The sequence below is a fragment of the Kogia breviceps genome, chromosome 1, assembly GCF_026419965.1.
Source record: "Kogia breviceps isolate mKogBre1 chromosome 1, mKogBre1 haplotype 1, whole genome shotgun sequence".
Taxonomy (NCBI): Eukaryota; Metazoa; Chordata; class Mammalia; order Artiodactyla; family Physeteridae; genus Kogia; species Kogia breviceps.
The window spans coordinates 114107804-114129717 of NC_081310.1; the positions used below are offsets into that span (position 1 = coordinate 114107804).

The following is a 21914-nucleotide window of genomic DNA, read 5'->3' on the forward strand; positions in this document are numbered from 1 at the left end:
ACAGATTCTGACAACTTAAAAAAAAAAAAGAATGCCCTGAAACTCTAAGCCGGCTTCCCCTGTGACGAAACACAGCTGCCCGGGCTGCGGCGTCCGGGGGCCGCTCTCTGGGCCCGACTCGGCCCGACCGCCCGCCGCAGTTTTGGGGCCGCGGCCCAGGTGGCGCGGGCGCCGCGCGGCGGGCGAGCGGCCGGGGTCTTCTCCGCTGGGACGCGAGGCGCGCGGACAGAGAAAGAGGAGCCGGGTGCGCGGGCCGGCCGCGAGGGGCCCGCGGGTGGCACCTCGTAGTCCGGGCGGTGCCCGGGCCCGGAGCCCGCTCACCTGGTGCGTGTTGTTGGCCAGCCTGCCGACGAAGTCCCGGACCCCGCCGCAGTCTTCATCTTCGTCGAGCGCGCTGCGGCGCCAACGGCCGCCGAGGGGAGCCGGGCCCCCGGGCGCGGCCGCGCGCAGCCCCCAGCTCACCCCGACGGGGTCGGACCAGCGCGACAGCGGCGCAGCGGGCGGTGGCGGCGCGTCCAGCCGGTCCTGGCCGAGGGTCGCCGGCGGCAGCAGCTGGAGGAGGAGGAGGAGGCTGAGACGGTGGGGCCAGAGCGAGAGGTCGCCAGCAGCTCCCCGGGGCCGCTCCATCGCCGCCGAATGCCTACGCTGCCGACACCTGCCGCCCGGCGCGCCCGCCCACCACCGCCGGCGCCGCGCCACACCCCCGAGCCCGAGACCGGCGCTCCTTGGATACGCGCAGCCGGGCCTCTCCGCCTCCATAGGCTGGCCGCCTGTCTTTCTTCCCAGGCCCACTGCTCATTGGCTCGCGTCGCCTCCGGCTTCGGAGGTCCTGGATTAGGATGCCAAGATGCGGGACTGATTGGCTGGAACGTGGCAGAGACAGCTGAGGTCATCCCCCGTTTGCCGGCGTATCCGAGGCTGGGCTTCTAGAGTTAGCGTAGGAGCTTCCCTCCTACACAAGAACCCCCCTGCTCCGTGGCGCCCCGACCCTTCGTTGCTCCCTCTGGCACCCTCAAGTTGGGGCTGGGTTGGTCTCCTCTTCTCCAGAGACACCCCTAAAATTCCTTGGGTTGTGGCAGCCCCTGGAAAATCTCCTCGGGGAATCCGTGAGCTTGCTCAGCTGGAAAAGGGGCCTCCGTCATGAACCGGTGCTTCTGGTTTTTAACCCCCGCACGCTGCAGCGCCCATTGTCTGCTGAAGCAGCCGCCTTGCTGACACAAGGTGAAGGAAAACTGTGTGGGCAGAGTCTCACGGAGGCAGACATCAGAACATCCGTGACTCACGCAAGCCTGGAGAAAAGTCTCTCCTCACTCACCTTCCTCTTATGCAGGGGGTTAAGCCAGAGAAGGAGTTGCTTATTGATTTTCCTGGAGTTAGAAAGTAGCTTAGGCATTAGGGGCAAGAGAATTGACCCCTTTTATAAAGTCGGCTCAGTGCCGACTTTAGACATGATCATTGCATAGATGCATAGATGCCTTAACCCTGCAGTGAGTTCACTGCACAAGTTTGGTTTTCAATATATAATATCCCCTAAATTAACATTCCGCCTCCAATAAATAAAACAAAACCCCTACGCTGTTCCCTTTATCGCAGAAACTACACCCATAACTTTATTCTGGAACATGCAGTGCAGGTTAAACCAGTTCTGGTTGTTCTCTTTACTGACTCCATCTCTTCAGAATGCCAGTTGTTCAGAAGAAAAGGGAACAAATAGAAAGACACAAAGTATACAACACGTTACACCCAAATAAAGAAAGCAACTAAAAATTACTTTTAACTATTAACTGCAGGTAAACCCGAATGAGAATATATTTATTGTAGGGGAAAATGAATGGTGCAGTGCACAGAACCCAAGGTTTACATTAAAATCCTCTAGTCACATTAATTTGCAAATAAAAATTTACAAATTTACATTTTGCCAGAACAACCATAGTAAGACATAAGTGAAAAATATTTTTGAACAGCATCTGAGCAGGATGGTAAAATCACTAAAATAAGTATTCCAAGTTCTCAGCTACTGAACTGACGAGATAAAAGCTCCATGAAAATTGGTGAACAATTTGTTCCTTTCCATTAATTACAATGTGTCAGATAATTTTTTTAAGAGATTATTTTTTAATCTGTACCAACTGTGGAGTAGATCACAAGACAGTCAGTTCCAGTAGCATGTGATTAGCCGGCGAGAGAAGAGGGGCTATACAGGAATATTTCTTTGTTTGGGTGACACAAAGATGAATGGTCTATTGTCTTACTGTCCGAAAAGAAAAAAGCCAACTCCACAGTGCCATCTCCTGGAGAAATTACTAAATACACTTTTAAACTCTTAAATTGTTGGAATTACCTGTACCTTCACTTTTTAATATATTGCTTTTAGTTATCATTGTATGTTTACAGAATATGTTTCCTTCTTCAAACTGTATCAGCTTCTGAGGACATGGTACCTTGCATACGGAACTGAGAAAATGTTTGAGTGAATGAATTATTTTAGTATTTCATTTTTGTCAATGACACTGGCACCAAATACAAAAATTGCACTGTCAGATCTCCTTTGTGAAATACCACACCTAAGATCTTACCTTACTTGCAGAACTAAAATATGCAAATTTATCTTATTACTAAAAACCATACATTTCTCCAAGATAAATTCTGCGGCAGAAAGATGAATTGAAAGCAGTTACCTATCACAAAACCATTGCTTTTGCTAATAAGATTATTTGATTCTATTTAAATGGACACAAAAAGAAACTTTGTAGGAAATTTTAAAACTCTACAGAAAACCAAAGTCCATCTCTTTCAAGAATTCTATAATTGGAATTACAGAAGGTGTAAAATTTTTCGTTTCACCAGTACAGTGTAAGCTGAAGCTAAGAGCTACTTTATTCCTTGGTATATGTTTTTTCCCTACATAATACACATGATTCAGAGACACTTCACCTTGCCCTAAAGCAGCATGTTTAGTCCATTTCTGCATTAATCTACATTGAGTTAAATGGGGTATTTATTGTCTAGTTCTCCCCACTAGAAGCTTCATGGGAGCAGACCATACCTAGACCACAGCTCTATCCCCAATGCCTAATACATTACTTGGCATATAATACATAGGTACTCAAATTTGTTAAATCTGAACAAATATTAGTTGAGATAGGATTTTTCAATGGCATTTTCTATTAGGATTTGATAAGAGGTGAACACGAGGGAAACTAATCTCATGATCACATTATATTTAATAACAGGGTTAAAATCACTAAGACAGTCTCCAGAACATTGGTGACAATGTTCCCTACCTTATGTGTGTGTGTTTCTAGAGCAAAATTCTGTTTTCCCAAATGTTTCCCATCGTTGCAGTTTCCAAATGTATATAAGCACATGTTTTTTGCTGGAAATTTGGTATAAATTTAATATGAATTCAGCCTATTCAAATAATCAGAATTTGAAATAATAGAGTACAACCTCCTACAAATGTTAATGAAGACAATACACAATCAATTCTGCATTATTCACCTGTGGATTAGCCATGTTGTGGATAGCACATTTCAAATTTCAATGAGATTTCCCTATTACTCAGTAGGTATCTAGGCTTCTCATGCCTGGCATTGTAAAATCAAGAGTTGATGAGTTAAAACCAGAAAAACCTGAGTTCAAGTCTCAACAGCTTAATTTTCTGAGTCCGTGGTCACACAGCCTTACATTCTTCATCTGTTAAGTATGATATGATAAGTAACAATATCTACTTCATATGGCCATTTCTCTTAATAGATATTTATTGGAGTATAATTGCTTCACAATACTGTTAGTTGCTGTTGCACAACAAATCAGCCATATGCATACACGTCCCCACGTCCTCTCCCTCTTGAGCCTCCCTCCCACCCTCCCTACCCCACCCCTCCAAGTCATTGCAAAGCACCGAGCCGATCTCCCTGTGCTATGCTGCTGCTTCCCACCAGCCAACTATTTTACATTCGGTAGTGTATATATGTCTATGCTACTCTCACTTTGCCCCAGCTTCGCCCTCTCACCCATCAAGTCCATTCTCTATGCCTACCTATTTATTCCTGCCCTGCTACTCTCACATTGCCCCAGCTTTGCCCTCTCACCCATCATCAAGTCCATTCTCTATGCCTACCTATTTTTTCCTGCCCTGCAACTAGGTTCATCAGTGCCATTTTTTCTTAGATTCCATATATATGTGTTAGCATATGGTATTTTTCTGACTTACTTCACTCTGTATGACAGACTCGAGGTCCATCCACCTCACTACAAATAACTCAATTTTGTTTCTTTTTATGGCCGAGTAATATTCCATTGTGTATACGTGCCACATCTTCTTTATCCATTCATCTGTCGATGGACATTTAGGTTGGTTCCATGTCCTGGCTATTGTAAATAATGTGCAATGAATATTGTGGTACATGTCTCTTTCTGAATTATGGTTTTTCTCAGGGTATATGCCCAGTAGTGGGATTGCTGGGTCCATATGGCCATTTTTGAGGCTCCAATAGATTGATTCTTTAAATTATCTCAACCAGTCATACGCTGGCAGCTCTAACAGGGAAAGTTCATAGTATATTCCAAAGTCTAATGTAAACTACTTCTGAATTACACAGTTCTCTCTTACTGATTTGTAATTGATTGCCAGCGAGGCCAAGATCATGAATTTGATTCTTTTATAGTCCTTGACTTCATAAAAAAAAAAAGAAAATCTCATTCCAAATTGTCTCTTAAGGCACAAGAAATAGTACAACATTGTAGCTGGCTTATTCCATCAGTTTTGGGGAGGGCCTCAAAATATGTTCTTTTGATGGTCAATTAGTAGCATCTCCTTCATATAAGGAAAGCAGCAAAAATAACTATTTACTCAAGAAAAACTACAGAACTGAAGTTTACAGTGGTATTAGTACCTATAACACATGAGGAGGAGCTGGACTAGTTGGGAGTTCATCTGTCAACACCAAGGAATTCATAATATAGTTGATTCTGTTGTACAGAGCCACTAAAACAATTTTAGAATAGATACTGATAGGATAGGGATATTAATACCACTATCCTTTATGCCCCCAACACAAGTATTTTATACCCAAGACTGCACTAGAAGAGAATAGTCTATTAACAAATATTCAAAATTTTTCTTTATTTCAGAACTGCCTTTATGTACAGACATCATAAAAAAATGCACATACACTGGAGATTTTCCAAGGAATTGCAGCTGGAAATAAAAGTTAAGGGTAACTAGAACTGAAACTATCCCCAAGAAATTCTGAGGATTATGCTTCCTTAAATGTCTTTGATAACCTCTTCAAGTTCTTCCTTTGTGAACATGTGGAAATTCTGGCCAGGCTGCACTGTGGCTAGCTGGAAAGAAAACAGAGAAGGGTTAATAAGCTCGGCTCGATCACCCTGCTTATAGCCCCAGCACGGTCAAGAGAAGTTGTTGGTGATGCAGCTGTTCATTAGGAACTAAGGGATCTGCTGTCCCAGCGATATCCTTTCCAGCAGCAGGTTCCTAAAATAGCTGTCTGACTCCAAAATAAAAATCTTCTTGACCAAATTTTCTATTTTGAGGTTAACCAACCACATAATAGTTAACAAAATGCCTGGCATCACTGTCACTTTTTGAGGTTACTTCAACAAGGATCACAGAAGAAGCAGCAAATTGGGGTCAGTAGTTTTTTCTGTTAAAGGTTCCTTTAGAAATAATATTAAAAGCATATTCATTCACACACTTGCAAGTCGAGCTTGTGTATGTGACCTTGGTAAACTTGCCCACTCTGTGCCTCAATTTCCATCAGTAAAATGGGGATAAAAGCACTTAACTCATAGGGTAGTTGTGAGGATTAAATGTCTCAATTCATGTAAAGTGCTTAGACCAGTGTCTAGAACATTGTAATAAGCACCACATAATTAACTATTATTGTTGGGTATTATTTTCTCTAAAACTGCCCATATGGTAACTTAACAAGAAAAACATTTGTTTTGTTTTTTTAAAAGGACTGGCGATGAAAAGATCCAATTAACACTGACCATAGGAAATCAGTTGTAACTAAAGGTATTAGTAATAACCAGCAGTCCAGATTATAATGTATTCAAGCAATTAAAAGACTAGGGTCAGGGGCTTCCCTGGTGGCGCAGTGGTTGAGAGTCCGCCTGCTGATGCAGGGGGCGTGGGTTCGTGCCCCGGTCCGGAAAGATCCCACATGCCGCGGAGCGGCTGGGCCCGTGAGCCATGGTTGCTGGGCCTGCGTGTCTGGAGCCTGTGCTCCGCAACGGGAGAGGCCACAACAAGTGAGAGGCCCGCGTACCGCCAAAAAAAAAAAAAAAAAAAAAAAACGACTAGGGTCAGAAGATGATTAGTTTCAAATTTAACCAAACCACCAGGTTTTCCATCATCTCTGCTGACAACATAGTCCCATGTTTTAGGGTAATACTGAGGAATAGGTGCCACTTCACTTTTGCCTTTAGCTTTTGTATTTAATTTGTTTGAAATATCATTTCTTTATATATATTTTTTAACTTTAAAATTAAACATAGTAGGGCATTTTTTGAGTAATATTCACTACTGATATTAGTATAATTTGAAAACTGCCCAAATTAGCATAGCCCAGTTACAAGATGTTTATTATTCTCTGCCTCACCTACAGGTAAAATTTAGAAGAAGACTACTACTGCACATCTTAAAACACCTGAAGATCTGGTCTGGGGACAGACTAAAAAAAAAGGTATTCTTGAAGCCTGCAGTTTCCACTAGATTCTCCTAAAAGATCTATCCAATTACACGAAATATCAGAAGAGTCCCAAACATATTTGTAAAATATATGTTAAATAATTTAGTGATGTCCATATAGACCATGAGTTCTATTCCAAGGAAATTAAAATATATAAATGCTTTTCTTAAGGACATGAGGACAGAGAGGTACAAAGTCAATAAACCAGAGAAGAGTGAGAGCCTACAGAGTTTTTTGTCAAGTCACCCATGGCTCACAGGCTAGTCCTCCCAAACCATTACAGGGGCTAAAAACCAGAAACTGGGCAACTCTGAATTAGAACGGTCCTATAGAACCAGGCTGCAAATCAATACTAATAGGACTTAAACCAAATACTGCCTTCAGGAAGGTACCCATCACTAGATGAGTAAAAATAACCCCTTGCCATTTACTTACATAATGAATATGAAAGCTACTTTTCTATTTATCTCATTTTACTTTATTTTTTAAAAATACATTTATTTATTTATTATTATTATTATTATTGGCTGTGTTGGGTCTTCCTTGCTGCGCACAGGCTTTCTCTAGTTGCGGTGAGCGGGGGCTACTCTTCGTTGCGGTGCGCAGGCTTCTCATTGCGGTGGCATCTCTTGTTGCAGAGCACGGGCTCTAGGTGCGTGGGCTTCAGTAGTTGTGGCACTCAGGCTCAGTAGTTGTGGCCTGCGGGCTCTAGAGCACAGGCCCAGTAGTTGTGGCACATGGGCTTAGTTGCTCCGTGGCATGCGGGATCTTCCTTGACCAGGGATCTAACCTGTGTCCCCTGCATTGGCAGGCGGATTCTTAACCACTGTGCCACCAGGGAAGTCCTCACTTTACTTTACTAGATATCCAAAGATGAAGAAAGTCTGTCTTGGGGGAGCGAGAAGATGGCGGAAGAGTAAGACGCGGGGATCACCTTCCTCCTCACAGAGACATCAGAAATACATCTACACGTGGAACTGCTCCTATAGAACACCCACCGAACGCTGGCAGAAGACCTGAGACCTCCCAAAAGGCTCTTGGCACTCCAGCCAGGTGTCAAGGCTGTGTCTCTGAGGTGGGAGAACTAACCTCAGGACACTGGTCCACAAGAGACCTCTCAGCTCCACGTAATATCAAACGGCGAATATCTCCCAGAGATCTCCATCTCAACACCAAGACCCAGATTCACTCAAGGACCAGCAACGAACAGTGCTGGACACCCTATACCCAACAAAGAGTGAGACAGGTCTATAGCCCCATCCATTAGCAGAGAGGCTGCCTAGAATCACAGTAAGGCTACCGACACCCCCATACACGCCCCCAGACGTGGACCTGCCCACCAGGGAGACGGGATCCAGCCTCATCCACCAGAACAGGGGCACTGGTCCCCCCAACCAGGAAACCTGCTCAACCCACTGAACCAACCTCAGCCACTGGGGACAGCCACCAAAAATAGATAGAAATACGAACCTGCAGCCTGCAAAAGGGAGACCCCAAACACAGTAAGATAAGCAAAATGAGAAGACAGAAAAACACACAGCAGATGAAGGAACAAGATAAAAACACACCAGACCTAACAAATGAAGAGGTAATAGCCAATCTACCTGAAAGAGAATTTAGTATAATGATGGTGAAGATGATGCAAAATCTTGGAAATAGAATAGACAAATTGCAAGAAACAGTTAACAAGGACCTAGAAGAGATAAAGAGGAAGCAAGTAACGATGAGCAACACAATAAATGAAATGAAAAATACTCTAGACGGGATCAGTAGCAGAATAACTGAGGCAGAAGGACGGATAAGTGACCTGGAAGATAAAATAGTGGAAATAACTACTGCAGAGCAGAAGAAAGAAAAAAGAATGAAAAGAACTGAGGACAGTCTCAGAGATCTCTGGGACAACATTAAACGCACCAACATTAGAAGCATAGGGGTCCCAGAAGAAGAAGAGAAAAAGAAAGGGACTGAGAAAATATTTGAAGAGATTATAGTTGAAAACTTCCCTAATATAGGAAAGGAAATAGTCAACCAAGTCCAGGAAGCACAGAGAGTCCCATACAGGATAAACCCAAGGATAAACACGCCGAGACACATAATAATCAAACTGTCAAAAATTAAATACAAAGAAAACATATTAAAAGCAGCAAGGGAAAAACAACAAATAACACACAAGGGAATCCCCATAAGGCTAACATCTGATCTTTCAGCAGAAACTCTACAAGCCAGAAGGGAGTGGCAGGACATATTTAAAGTGATGAAGGAAAAAAACCTACAACCAAGATTACTCTACCCAGCAAGGATCTCATTCAGATTTGATGGAGAAATTAAAACCTTTACAGACAAGCAAAAGCTGAGAGATTTCAGCACCACCAAACCAGCTTTACAACAAATGCTAAAGGAACTTCTCTAAGCAAGAAACATAAGAGAAGGAAAAGACCTACAAGAACAACCCAAAACAATTAAGTAAATGGTAATAGGAACGCACATATCAATAATTACCTTAAATGTAAATGGATTAAATGCTCCCACCAAAAGACACAGACTGGCTGAATGGATACAAAAACAGGACCCATATATATGCTGTCTACAAGAGACCCACTTCAGACCTAGGGACACTTACAGGCTGAAAGTGAGGGGATGGAAAAAGATATTCCATGCAAATGGAAATCAGAAGAAAGCTGGAGTAGCAATTCTCATATCAGACAAAATAGACTTTAAAATAAAAACTATTACAAGAGACAAAGAAGGACACTACATAATGATCAAGGGATCGATCCATGAAGAAGATATAACAATTGTAAATATTTATGCACCCAACATAGGCGCACCTCAATACATAAGGCAAATACTAACAGCCATAAAAGGGGAAATCAACAGTAACACCATCATAGTAGGGGACTTTAACACCCCACTGTCACCAATGGACAGATCATCCAAAACGAAAATAAGTAAGGAAACACAAGCTTTAAATGATACATTATACAATATGGATTTACTTGATATTTATAGGACATTCCATCCAAAAACAACAGAATACACATTTTTCTCAAGTGCCCATGGAACATTCTCCAGGATAGATCATATCTTGGGTCACAAATCTAGCCTTGGCAAATTTAAGAAAATTGAAATCGTATCAAGTATCTTTTCTGACCACAACGCTATGAGACTAGATATCAATTACAGGAAAAGATCTGTAAAAAATACAAACACATGGAGGCTAAACAATACACTACTTAATAATGAAGTGATCACTGAAGAAATCAAAGAGGAAATCAAAAAGTACTTAGAAACAAATGACAATGGAGACACGACGACCCAAAACCTATGGGATACAGCAAAAGCAGTTCTAAGAGGGAAGTTTATAGCAATACAATCATACCTTAAGAAACAGGAAGCATCTCGAATAAACAACTTAACTTTGCACCTAAAGCAGTTAGAGAAGGAAGAACAAAAAGACCCCAAATTTAGCAGAAGGAAAGAAATCATAAAGATCAGATCAGAAATAAATGAAAAAGAAATGAAGGAAACAATAGCAAAGATCAATAAAAGTAAAAGCTGGTTCTTTGAGAAGATAAATAAAATTGATAAACCATTAGCCAGACTCATCAAGAAAAAAAGGGAGAAGACTCAAATCAATAGAATTAGAAATGAAAAAGGAGATGTAACAACTGACTCTGCAGAAATACAAAAGATTATTAGAGATTACTACAAGCAACTCTATGCCAATAAACTGGACAACCTGGAAGAAATGGACAAATTATTAGAAATGCACAAGCTGCCAAGACTGAACCAGGAAGAAATAGAAAATATGAACAGACCAATCACAAGCACTGAAATTGAAACTGTGATTAAAAATCTTCCAACAAACAAAAGCCCAGGACCAGATGGCTTCACAGGCGAATTCTATCAAACATTTAGAGAAGAGCTAACACCTATCCTTCTCAAACTCTTCCAAAAGATAGCAGAGGGAGGAACACTCCCAAACTCATTCTATGAGGCCACCATCACCCTGATACCAAAACCAGACAAAGACGTCACAAAGAAAGAAAACTATAGGCCAATATCACTGATGAACATAGATGCAAAAATCCTCAACAAAATACTAGCAAACAGAATCCAACAGCACGTTAAAAGGATCATACACCATGATCAAGTGGGGTTTATTCCAGGAATGCAAGGATTCTTCAATATACGCAAATCAATCAACGTGATACACCATATCAACAAACTGAAGGAGAAAAACCATATGATCATCTCAATAGATGCAGAGAAAGCTTTTGACAAAATTCAACACCCATTTATGATAAAAACCCTGCAGAAAGTAGGCATAGAGGGAACTTTCCTCAATATAATAAAGGCAATATATGACAAACCCACAGCCAGCATTGTTCTCAATGGTGAAAAACTGAAACCATTTCCACTAAGATCAGGAACAAGACAAGGTTGCCCACTCTCACCACTCTTATTCAACCTAGTTTTGGAAGTTCTAGCCACAGCAATTAGAGAAAATAAAGAAATAAAAGGAATCCAAATAGGAAAAGAAGAAGTAAAGCTGTCACTGTTTGCAGATGACATGACACTATACATAAAGAATACTAAGGATGCTACCAGAAAACTACTAGAACTAATCAATGAATTTGGTAAAGTAGCAGGATACAAAATTAATGCACAGAAATCTCTGGCATTCTTATACACTAATGATGAAAAATCTGAGAATGAAATTAAGAAAACACTCCCATTTACCATTGCAACAAAAAGAATAAAATATCTAGGAATAAACCTACCTAAGGAGACAAAAGACTTGTATGCAGAAAACTATAAGACACTGATGAAAGAAATTAAAGATGATACAAATAGGTGGAGAAATATACCATGTTCTTGGATTGGAAGAATCAACATAGTGAAAATGACTCTATTACCCAAAGCAATCTACAGATTCAATGCAATCCCTATCAAATTACCACAGGCATTTTTTACAGAACTAGAACAAAGAATTTCACAATTGGTATGGAAACACAAAAGACCCCGAATAGCCAAAGCAATCTTGAGAACGAAAAATGGAGCTGGAGGAATCAGGCTCCCTGACTTCAGACTATACTACAAGGCCACAGTAATCAAGACAGTATGGTACTGGCACAAAAACAGAAATATAGATCAGTGGAACAGGATAGAAAGCCCAGAGATAAACCCACACACATATGGTCACCTTATCTTTGATAAAGGAGGGAAGGAAACACAGTGGAGAAAAGACAGCCTCTTCAATAAGTGGTGCTGGGAAAACTGGACAGCTACCTGTAGAATTATGAAATTAGAACACTCCCTAACACCATACACAAAAATAAACTCAAAATGGGTTAAAGACCTAAATGTAAGGCCAGACACTATCAAACTCTTAGAGGAAAACATAGGCAGAACACTCTATGACATCAATCATAGCAAGATCCTTTTTGACCCATCTCCTAGAGAAATGGAAATAAAAACAAAAATAAACAAATGGGATCTAATGAAACTTAAAAGCTTTTGCACAGCAAAGGATACCATAAAGAAGACCAAAAGACAACCCTCAGAATGGGAGAAAATAGTTGCAAATGAAGCAACTGACAAAGGATTAAACTCCAAAACATACAAGCCACTCATGCAGCTCAATAACAAAAAAACAAACAACCCAATCCAAAAATGGGCAGAAGAACTAAATAGACATTTCTCCAAAGAAGATATACAGATAGCCAACAAACACATGAAAGAATGCTCAACATCATTAATCATTAGAGAATTGCAAATCAAAACTACAATGAGATATCATCTCACACCGGTCAGATTGGCCATCATCAAAAACTCTAGACACAATAAATGCTGGAGAGGGTGTGGAGAAAAGGGAACACTCTTGCACTGTTGGTGGGAATGTAAATTGATACAGCCACTATGGAGAACAGTATGGAGGTTCCTTAAAAAACTACAAATAGAACTACCATATGACCCAGCAATCCCACTACTGGGCATATACCCTGAGAAAACCATAATTCAAAAAGAGTCATGTACCAAAATGTTTATTGCAGCTCTATTTATGATAGCCAGGATGTGGAAGCAACCTAAGTGTCCATCAACAGATGAATGGATAAGGAAGATGTGGCACATATATACAATGGAATATTACTCAGCCATAAAAAGAAATGAAACTGAGTTATTTGTAATGAGGTGGATAGACCTGGAGTCTGTCATACAGAGTGAAGTAAGTCAGAAGGATAAAAACAAATACCATATGCTAACACATATATATGGAATCTAAAAAAAAAAAAAAAAAAATGTCATGAAGAGATTAGTGGTAGGATGGGAATAAAACACAGACCTACTAGAGCATGGACTTGAGGATATGGGGAGGGGGAAGGGTAAGCTGTGACGATGTGAGAGAGTGGCAGGGACCTATACACACTACCAAATGTAAATTAGATAGCTAGTGGGAAGCTGCAGCATAGCACAGGGAGTTCACCTCTGTGCTTTGTGACCACCTAGAGGGGTGGGATAGGGAGGGTGGGAGGGAGGGGGACACAAGAGGGAAGAGTTATGGGAACATATGTATATGTATAACTGATTCACTTTGTTGTAAAGGAGAAACTAACACACTATTGTAAAACAGTTATACTCAAATAAAGACGTTAAAAAAAAAAAAAAAAAAGAAAGTCTGTCTTATTTACTAAGAGCGCTAGACGCCAAATGCCTTTAATGTCAGGTAAGTGTTACAACAGAGCCAAGCATACATAAAGGCACAAAGGAGTAATCTAGGGGGAGTCCAGGAAGGCTTCAAGGAGAAGCAATCTTTGAGTTGTGTCTTAAAGCACTACAAGAATGGGTCAGTCAAGGAGCAGAGGGCAGACTGAATATGCAAATGCATAAATGCACGAAACAAGATGATGTATTTGCAAACTGAAAGTAATTCTGAATGACTAGAGCAGAGGTTGCATATGTGATGAGATGAAATGGAGAGGTAGCAGGAGTTCAGAGCTCATAGAGAGATAGTGTATTAAAGTGGTAAAAAGTACAGGACCCCACATCAGACCTGGTTTCAAACTGTGACCCCACCATTTACCAATGCTGTTACTTTGCGCAAGGTCTTGCCTTCTCAAAGCCTCAGTTTCCTCCTCTGTAAAATGGAAGTAGGAATACCTATCTCATAAGGCTATTGTGAGGATTAAAAGATAATTGCATGTAAAGTTAGCAAGGTACCTAACAGGTTAAACATATGCCTTAAGAAGTAGTGAATTACTGTGACATGAAAGGAAGTTTGGAATTTATCTTGCAGACAGTTAAGAGTCAGAAAATACTTTTTAAAAGTGGAGGACAGGGGCTTCCCTGGTGGCACAGTGGTTGAGAGTCCGCCTGCCGATGCAGAGGACACGGGTTTGTGCCCTGGTCCGGGAGGATCCTATGTGCCGCGGAGCGGCTGGGCCCGTGAGCTGTGGCCGCTGAGCCTGCGCGTCCAGAGCCTGTGCTCCACAACAGGGGAGAGGCCACAACAGTGAGAGGCCCGCCTACCGCAAAAAAAAAAAAAAAAAAAAAAAGTGGAGGACAATTGAGATTAGATATGCAGTTTAGAAAATCCACTTCAGTAGCACAATGGCAGGGGAAATGGAATGAAAAGGAGGAGGGTAAGGCTAGAGCCAGGAAGACTAGCTAGGAAATCTCAAAACATACAAGGCAGGAGAAAAATGAGGGCCTGAACAAGAGAAGGCCCTGGGAATAGGCATGAAGAAGAGGCACTGATATGAGAGTTATTTCAGGAGGCAAAGACAGAAATCGGTGAAGGCAAAGGGAGGTCAAAGTCTTCCAGGTTTCTGCTGTGAATGACAGGTTCACTGAAGGTGTCATCAACCAGAATTAGAAATAAAGGAAGAGGAAATGGTTTTCAGGAAAAATGTTGAGTTTAGTTTTATAACTGTCAAAAATTTGAGGTGTCTGTTTCAGAAAAGGTCATATAAGAAGTCTTAAAAATGACCATGAAATCTGATAAAGAGGAGTTATCTTAGCAAGGGGCAGTCTCAGGGAAATAATAACAGAAACCAATGGCAGTGATTGAGAAATAAATGAGAGGCGAGGCAGTGAAGACAATGAATACAGATTCATCGTCTAGCAATTAAAGGTTAAAAAAGACGATGAATGGAATAGCAATAAAATGTAACAAACTCCTGAATTTCAAAATTAGTAAGTGAAAGAAGTGAGACACAAAAATAATACACACTGTAAGATCCATTTATAAGAAATTCTAGAACATGCAAAACAAATCTATAGTGACAAAAAGCAGATCAGTGGGAAGGAAGTGACTAAAAAGGGGCATGAGGGAACTTTTGGGGACGACAGAAACGTTCTGTATCTTGTGGTTGTGGATACAAGGGTTATACCTTTGTCAAAATTCACTGAACTGTAAACTTAAAACAGGTACACACTAAAGTATGTACATTATGCCTCAATGAAGTTGATCTTTTAAAAAAAGGATACTAGGTAGAGAGAGGGGTTGACAAAGGTGGGTTTTGTTTTTTGTTTCTCTAAAGAAAGATGCAACTTGGAAATTTTCCCTTTTTGAGGGGAAGTGGCCGTTGAGGAGAGGCTGGTGACACAAGGGACAACTGGCGGAGCAGGGACCTCAGAGACAGAGGAGGATGGGCTCTAGAGCAGTGGCTCCCAAATGCCTGACCTTCTTAGACTGACCATCAGAGTCACCCAAGGAGATTTCAAAAATAGAGATTTCTGATGGACAGCCAAAGACTGATGGACAGCCAGGTTTGGAAACCATGAGTTAGAGCTTGGAAAAGTGGAAGTGCCCCTGTTTTAAAGGGAAGAAAACTCTAGTCAGGGATTAATGATAGAGCGTGGATGAGACACACACCTGATGCTCTCTTCAAAGCAACACTGTAATTGCACTGAAACTGAATGAGCTAAAAAATATCTTTGAAGTTTTAGCTGAACCAAGCAGGCCTTAGAACCTTCACTGTGAAATCAAGAGCTACATGTGAATTACTCTGAGGTAGCAAGGAGATAGTCTTAGTGGAAATGCCAAGACCCTATCTCATTCAGTACCACAGAAAACAAAGCACAAAAGGAACTGACAAAATCCCTCCTAAGGGTCAATATGGGCTATCTTGCATTTTTTGAGCCTCATCATCTCAGAGACTGGCACGAAGGGGAAGCATTTTCAAATCTTTGCTGAGAAGGTGAAAAAACAACTATTTATAAAGTAAGTTTTCCATTTCCATTCCATAATCCCCTCTCCCCATGACTGCTGAAGAAGCAAGCCAAACACCCCTCCTGCAGCCCCAACCTCTCTCCAACTCTTCTTGGACCTTCTCACCATTAGGCCAGCCCCTTGTTCTGGTACCCAATTTTTCACCTTTCACTGCAGCCTACGGAACCAGGCTCTATTGGTGACAGATTGACGAACAATACTCTCCAGTACTCTCTCCATTCTTCTGCCCATAACTAGTCAATCCTCTGCCAGAGATTTATCCAAATATACATTTTCTCAATCTATGCTGAGTATAGCTGCAAAGTAAGTGCTGATTGGTTTAATTACTGATTTGTGATTCCAGCCTCAGTTGGCCTTTAAAATTTTTTTAATTAAAATATAATATACATACATACCATGCCTCCAAGGGTAACCACTATCCTTTTTACAACAACTTGTTTTATGATTTCAGCCTCAGCTAGCGTATTTTAATGTGACCCAGCAATCCTTTTACTCATCCCTGTCTTCCCTTTTCCCTATCCATAATAACTTTTCCAAATATTTCCCATTCTTCTTAATTTCACTGCTGCATTCACCCACCCTCAGCAGATGATCTAACAATCACCAGGGAAATATAACACCTCTCTCCCAATTCACCTCCAAACCTGCCTTAACTTTACTCATCATTACCTCCCATCCTCCTGTCTACTTAGGATCCTAAATAAGGGCATTCAGAATCTGGTCCACGTCTCTCCAGTGTCATCCCCTATCTGACGTACATCTCACACTCCAGCATTCAGATAAATCCCTCAGAGTTCCCTTTTATGCACAATGTTATTTTACATGTCCTGTTCCCTCTTCCTGGAATACCATTCTCTTCCCTTCTTCAAACTTCACCTCTTCCAGTAAGCTTTCCTAACGCCCCAGCATAAGTTATATGTTCCTGTGTCAATCCATTCATATTGCTATTACAGAAGTATCAACCCAAGCTGTTATTATCTGTATGTCCTCTATACTACTTAATGGGAACTGGATTTTCTGTGTCTGTATCCCTGGCATCTACATAGTACCTGGCATGTAATGGGTATTCAATATAATGCTGAATCAATTCTACTTTTCAAAACCAACTCCTTCATTTGTACCATGGCTTCTCTCTTCTAGAACTTTTCCATCACTATCTAACTTCCACTTTTAATTCTTTTAACATTTTTCTATCCACTACTTGCTTCTCAGACTATAAAAGTATTTTTATATCTTTCCCCATCCTTAAAAAGAAAAAAATCCTTTTCTTTAATGCTGCCTGCTGCTGACATTAATTACTTCTTGAGAAGGTAGCATATTCTTGTTTTTGTCCACTTCATCACTCCCTTTTATTCTTTAACTCACCAAATTCTGGCTTCTGCCATTACCACGTTACTAAAGTTGCTTATTCATAGGATAATAACTTCTTAAGAATGGAGCATACAAAAATGTTACTATCTTGATCTTCAGCAATGAGAGCTATGATATCTGAATAAAACAGAAAAATACCTCTATGTTAGTTGCATTCAGCTTCTCCTCCATTACTTGTTTGAGGATTATGAGTGAAGATTTGATGGCTTCTTTCAGTGTCATAGACTTGAAACAAAGAGGGTAAGAAGAGTAGCCATTAATTGTACATAATCCCTCCTTCCTTCAAAGATTTCCCCTATATCTCCCTGAAAAAATGATTTAGCAAATATTAATAAATCAAACATCTCAATAAGTACAGTGCATTATAAGTATCTCCAGAATTCAGGTAAATAAGTAGAGTACCTTTATTCAGAGTAAAAAAAAAGTCTTATTTTGAACCAGAACAAAGTTACCAACTTTAATATGGTAAGTGATCTCTGAAGAAGGGGAAAGAGTTAGACTTCTCTAGTTATTGTCTTTTGATTTAGAAGCAAGATAATATTGATGATATCCTGTGAATAATAATTCCCAAATGATCTAGAAGGTAGCCCAATGGTTTAGAAAATCTGCTCTTTGCTTACCCCATTTTGTACCTAATTTCCTGCACACGTAAAAGCAATACTAGGAGAGGTTGATGTAAGCAGGCATCCCTGTGTGAACCACCTGAATGACAAGTAGGGAAGACTTCAGCCACTACAATGAGTTACCCCAAACCAAGTCTTCCCATTCCACGAAGATAAAAAGTACCAAATGCCCACTTACTTGGAGAGCCAGACTAGGAAATATAAACTGCTAATTAAAGTTGTGAAGATAAAGGATAAACAAATTGTGGTACATCTATACCATGGTATACCACTCATCAATAAAAAGAAACTACTGAAATGTGCAAAAATACAAACGTATCTCAAAAACAGTACGTTGAACAAAAGAAGGCAGACATGAAAATACAAACTATATGATTCTATTCATAGAAAGACCAGACAAAACTAATCTACAACGGTAAATGTGCCTGAAAGGGGGGAAGAGACTGGAGAGGAGGCAAGCATTTTGGGGCAGGGTGATGGAAGTGTGCTACATATATATGTATCTATTTTTATTTATTTATTTATTTATTTATTTGGCCGTGCCAGGTCTTGGTTGTGGCATGTGGGACCTTTTAGCTGCCTCCTGTGAGATCTAGTTCCCTGACCACAGCTCGAACTGGGGCCCCCTGCATTGGGACCATGGAGTCTTAACCGCTGGACCACTAGGGAAGTCCCTATATTTTGTTTTAAGTGCTGGTTACAATGGTGTATACAATTGTCAAAATTCATAGACTTGAACTCTTAGGTCTGTGCATTTTATTGTATGTAAATTATACCCTGATTTTAAAAAAAGATAATAGAAGTCATGAGAATGCTTAATTACCTTGTGGTAAACTTCTTGCAAGGAGCTCTGGGCACCCTCTGAAGCAGAGCCAATTGCTCGAGCATCACACTGTACAAAGGTTCCAGATGGGTCCATATGAAACCTGCAAAACAACCAAAAAGAAGAGGATTAAAATGCTTAAGAACGGTGGCATTTTATGTAACAAACATCTCACTAAAAAATATAAATGCTTGGCCCTGCAGCAAGGAAATACCAAGGCACAGATCCAAAAGATGTTCTATGGCTAGAGAAACCAGATCTTTTAAAAAGTGTTTAAGAAAACTAATAATAATTTCCTCAGGGATTTAGAAGAGAAGTATATATAAGAATACTTTATATATACAGTATATATAAATATGACACTTATGTATGCCTATCTAAATACTATTTGAGGATAGGGATCAAATCAATATTCAAAGCTAGGCTCTAAAACACATTTTGACTACTATAACAAAGTTACTTCTAATTTCCTTCCAGAAATAGCACTGGTTCCAATAGAGGAGTTCTTCATAAAATCCCCAAATTTGTTTTTGTGTAAGCATCACAGAAACAATGAACTTTATAGAATTAGAAGCCCTTCATTTTTACAACTCTACAATAATCTTCTCACTTGATTTAAACAACCAGTCCCATCCCAAATGAAAATAATTCTCCCAAAAAGGAAGCAGGAAAAAAATGGCCAAATGGTACTTACAGCTGGGGTCCTTTTTCATCAACTCCTCCAAATAACAGTGCTACTCCAAAGGGACGAGACTAGAACCAAAAAGCAGGAGGTATTAAGATAAATAGCTACGAAGTAGGGGGGCAAGAAGAGACGGGAAAGACATGTTCCAAGGACAAATGTCTTCAGTTCCACAGGACAGCAAGAAAGCTTGGCACAAACATCAAACTCACCATGGCACCTGGATCTGCATCTTCTTCTCCAAACTGTAGAGCCAGATTTGACACAGCCTGAGTCACACTCTCCACTGTCATGGTCTCATTGTAGGTGAACCAGTGGTTCTAAAAGAAGAGCAAAGCATGGTCTACCTTTCGTAAGAATGGCATTAAAAGCAGCCCACCATCTCACCACACACATCCCTTTGAACTGTGGTTAAAACTGAATGCTCAAGCTCTGGTGTGTTTTCCTTAACACTAAACTCAAATGCTTGGGACCGCATGAGAGGAAGAGAAATAGCTCTGGAAATAAAGTTATACCAAAAGAACTCTAAGCAATGACGACTTTTCAAGGGAGAGGATTGCTCCCTTGAAAAACAGAGTTAACCCTTCAGAGCACCAAATCTAGTCTTTTCACAAAGTGAAGGCTAATAGCTGAGTGCTGCTTTCCCTCAAAGGCCCTATCTTATCATTCTGTTGGGAGTTTAAATTAAATGACTTTTTCTTACGTAAGTACTGACAGCAAACCTGCAAATAAGCACAAAAAAAATTTTTACCAATCAGATATTTTTTTCTTGCCAGTCTACTACTCTGCAGGCAGCAGGAGCTCAGTTTAAAAAAAAAAAATCGGTATTCCTAACCAGCATTTATCACCTGGTACATATCATTACTCACTACAGGAGAGCTGTCATTTGCAAGCCTAGCTGCAAAGGCAGTTGGGGTGAGAATTCCTTTAGCTATTTCTACCTCTTGCTATGGTGCTCCCACAGAAAGTCAATTAGGGAACAGAATGCAGTGCAATGCTTGCTTTATATAAGGCAAGTCAAAAAGAAGCAAGAGACTGTCAGCACTATTTACCAGGGCTTCCTTAAAGCTGCAATGGTTGGATGGCTAGACTCCAAGCCTCAGAAAGTTGTAACTAGGGATTCTACCCAAAATCACTCCCAAGAGCTACATCTGATATTAACACAGATACCTGCAGTACAGCCCAGGCAGTTATATCATCACTAAACAAGGAACACAAGCATCATGGCAAAAAGGAGAGATGATGCTAACTTTACCTGTGTCTCCACTCTGGCTTTATCAATTAAAGTCTTAGCATCAGCAATTAGCCCACTCATGGCACAACCTGCAATGTAAAAGCAACAGTGACCTGGTAGCCAAATCCTTGTAGAACTCTTTCATCCACTCAGGAAATACTGAAATTCTGGAGTGAAACTATGGCAGCCATTCAGCAATCCCATAGCAATATATCTAAGAGATCAGATGGGAAATTATCTGCACTGAACACAAGTGTAATTATATCACTAACAAATAATAACCATTCATAATGACACAGAAGTCCAGCTATTAAGGTAGGAGACAGAGAAGAGCAGCTAATCAAACATGAATTTCCACACGTTCCACACGTTGAGGATAGGGATCAAATCAATATTCAAAGCTAGGCTCTAAAACACATTTTGACTACAGTAACAAAGTTACTTCTAATGTCCTTCCAGAAATAGCACTGGTTCCAATAGAGGAGTTCTTCATAAAATCCCCAAATTTGTTTTTGTGTAAGCAGCACAGAAACAATCCTCAAGCATTCCTTCAGCACTCTTTGGTAGCCCGTGATGCACTTTCAAACTAAGCAAGCACTAACAGTCCAACAGGAGAAATAAGGGAAAAAAATAACTATCTCACTATGAGCTACAATGGAAGACCCTAGAAGAAAATCAAGTCTTTTCACTTCCTGACCAAACACAAACTAGTTATATGAGAGATGGCCCAAGATGCCAAGATTATGGCTGTGACTTTACATGTCATGACTCAAATCTAAATTTCCAGCCTGGGTCTCACTCCCACATTTCAGACCTATAAAGCCAAATGACTCCCTTAATATATCTACTTGGATAGACCACAGTCTCAACTCATTTCCCTTCTAGGCTCCATCTTTCTCCCTGGCCCTCACAACCAACTGAATCCCAAATTCTATCAATCGCTGTCTGATTACCCTGTCTGGTATTAGTCCTTACCTCTCTGTTTTCTGGCCACCACCTTGGTTAAGCCTTCATAATCTCTTTATTTGGACTATTAAACAAATTTCTGACCTGGTCTCCCTGCCTCCAGTCTCAGCCCCCTTCACTCTACCTTCAACACTACTATCAGAATGGTCTTTCTCAAATCCTAATCTGATCATATTTCCTCAGTGCTTAAAACCTTGGCCATCAATGCAAAAGGATCAAGTTCAAACTCTTTAGTGTGGTAAAAAGGACTTCCACTGTTTG

General features: G+C 40.6%; 2 protein-coding genes across 7 annotated transcripts in view; both read right to left on the bottom strand.

Moving 5' to 3' along the window:
* Positions 1-703, bottom strand: part of SORT1 (sortilin 1) — a 73959-nt gene extending 73256 nt beyond the window's left edge. For 2 of the 4 annotated variants that reach the window (XM_059042100.2, XM_059042008.2), the window contains exon 1: positions 322-703. In XM_059042100.2, coding sequence (XP_058898083.1) covers positions 322-627 — 306 coding nt within the window. In that variant the 5' untranslated portion in view covers positions 628-703. The remainder of the gene's footprint in view (positions 1-321) is intronic. The other 2 variants (XM_059042179.2, XM_059042264.2) reach the window with 2 other exon arrangements.
* A 4408-nt stretch (positions 704-5111) lies between these two features.
* The window catches only part of PSMA5 (proteasome 20S subunit alpha 5), a 29286-nt gene continuing 12483 nt past the window's right edge, over positions 5112-21914 (bottom strand). For 2 of the 3 annotated variants that reach the window (XM_059043236.2, XM_067041414.1), the window contains 6 exons: positions 20709-20776; positions 19666-19773; positions 19466-19524; positions 18772-18874; positions 17464-17550; positions 5112-5349 (listed from right to left, as the gene is read on the bottom strand). In XM_059043236.2, coding sequence (XP_058899219.1) covers positions 5272-5349; positions 17464-17550; positions 18772-18874; positions 19466-19524; positions 19666-19773; positions 20709-20776 — 503 coding nt within the window. In that variant the 3' untranslated portion in view covers positions 5112-5271. The remainder of the gene's footprint in view (positions 5350-17463; positions 17551-18771; positions 18875-19465; positions 19525-19665; positions 19774-20708; positions 20777-21914) is intronic. The other variant, XM_059043331.2, reaches the window with a different exon arrangement.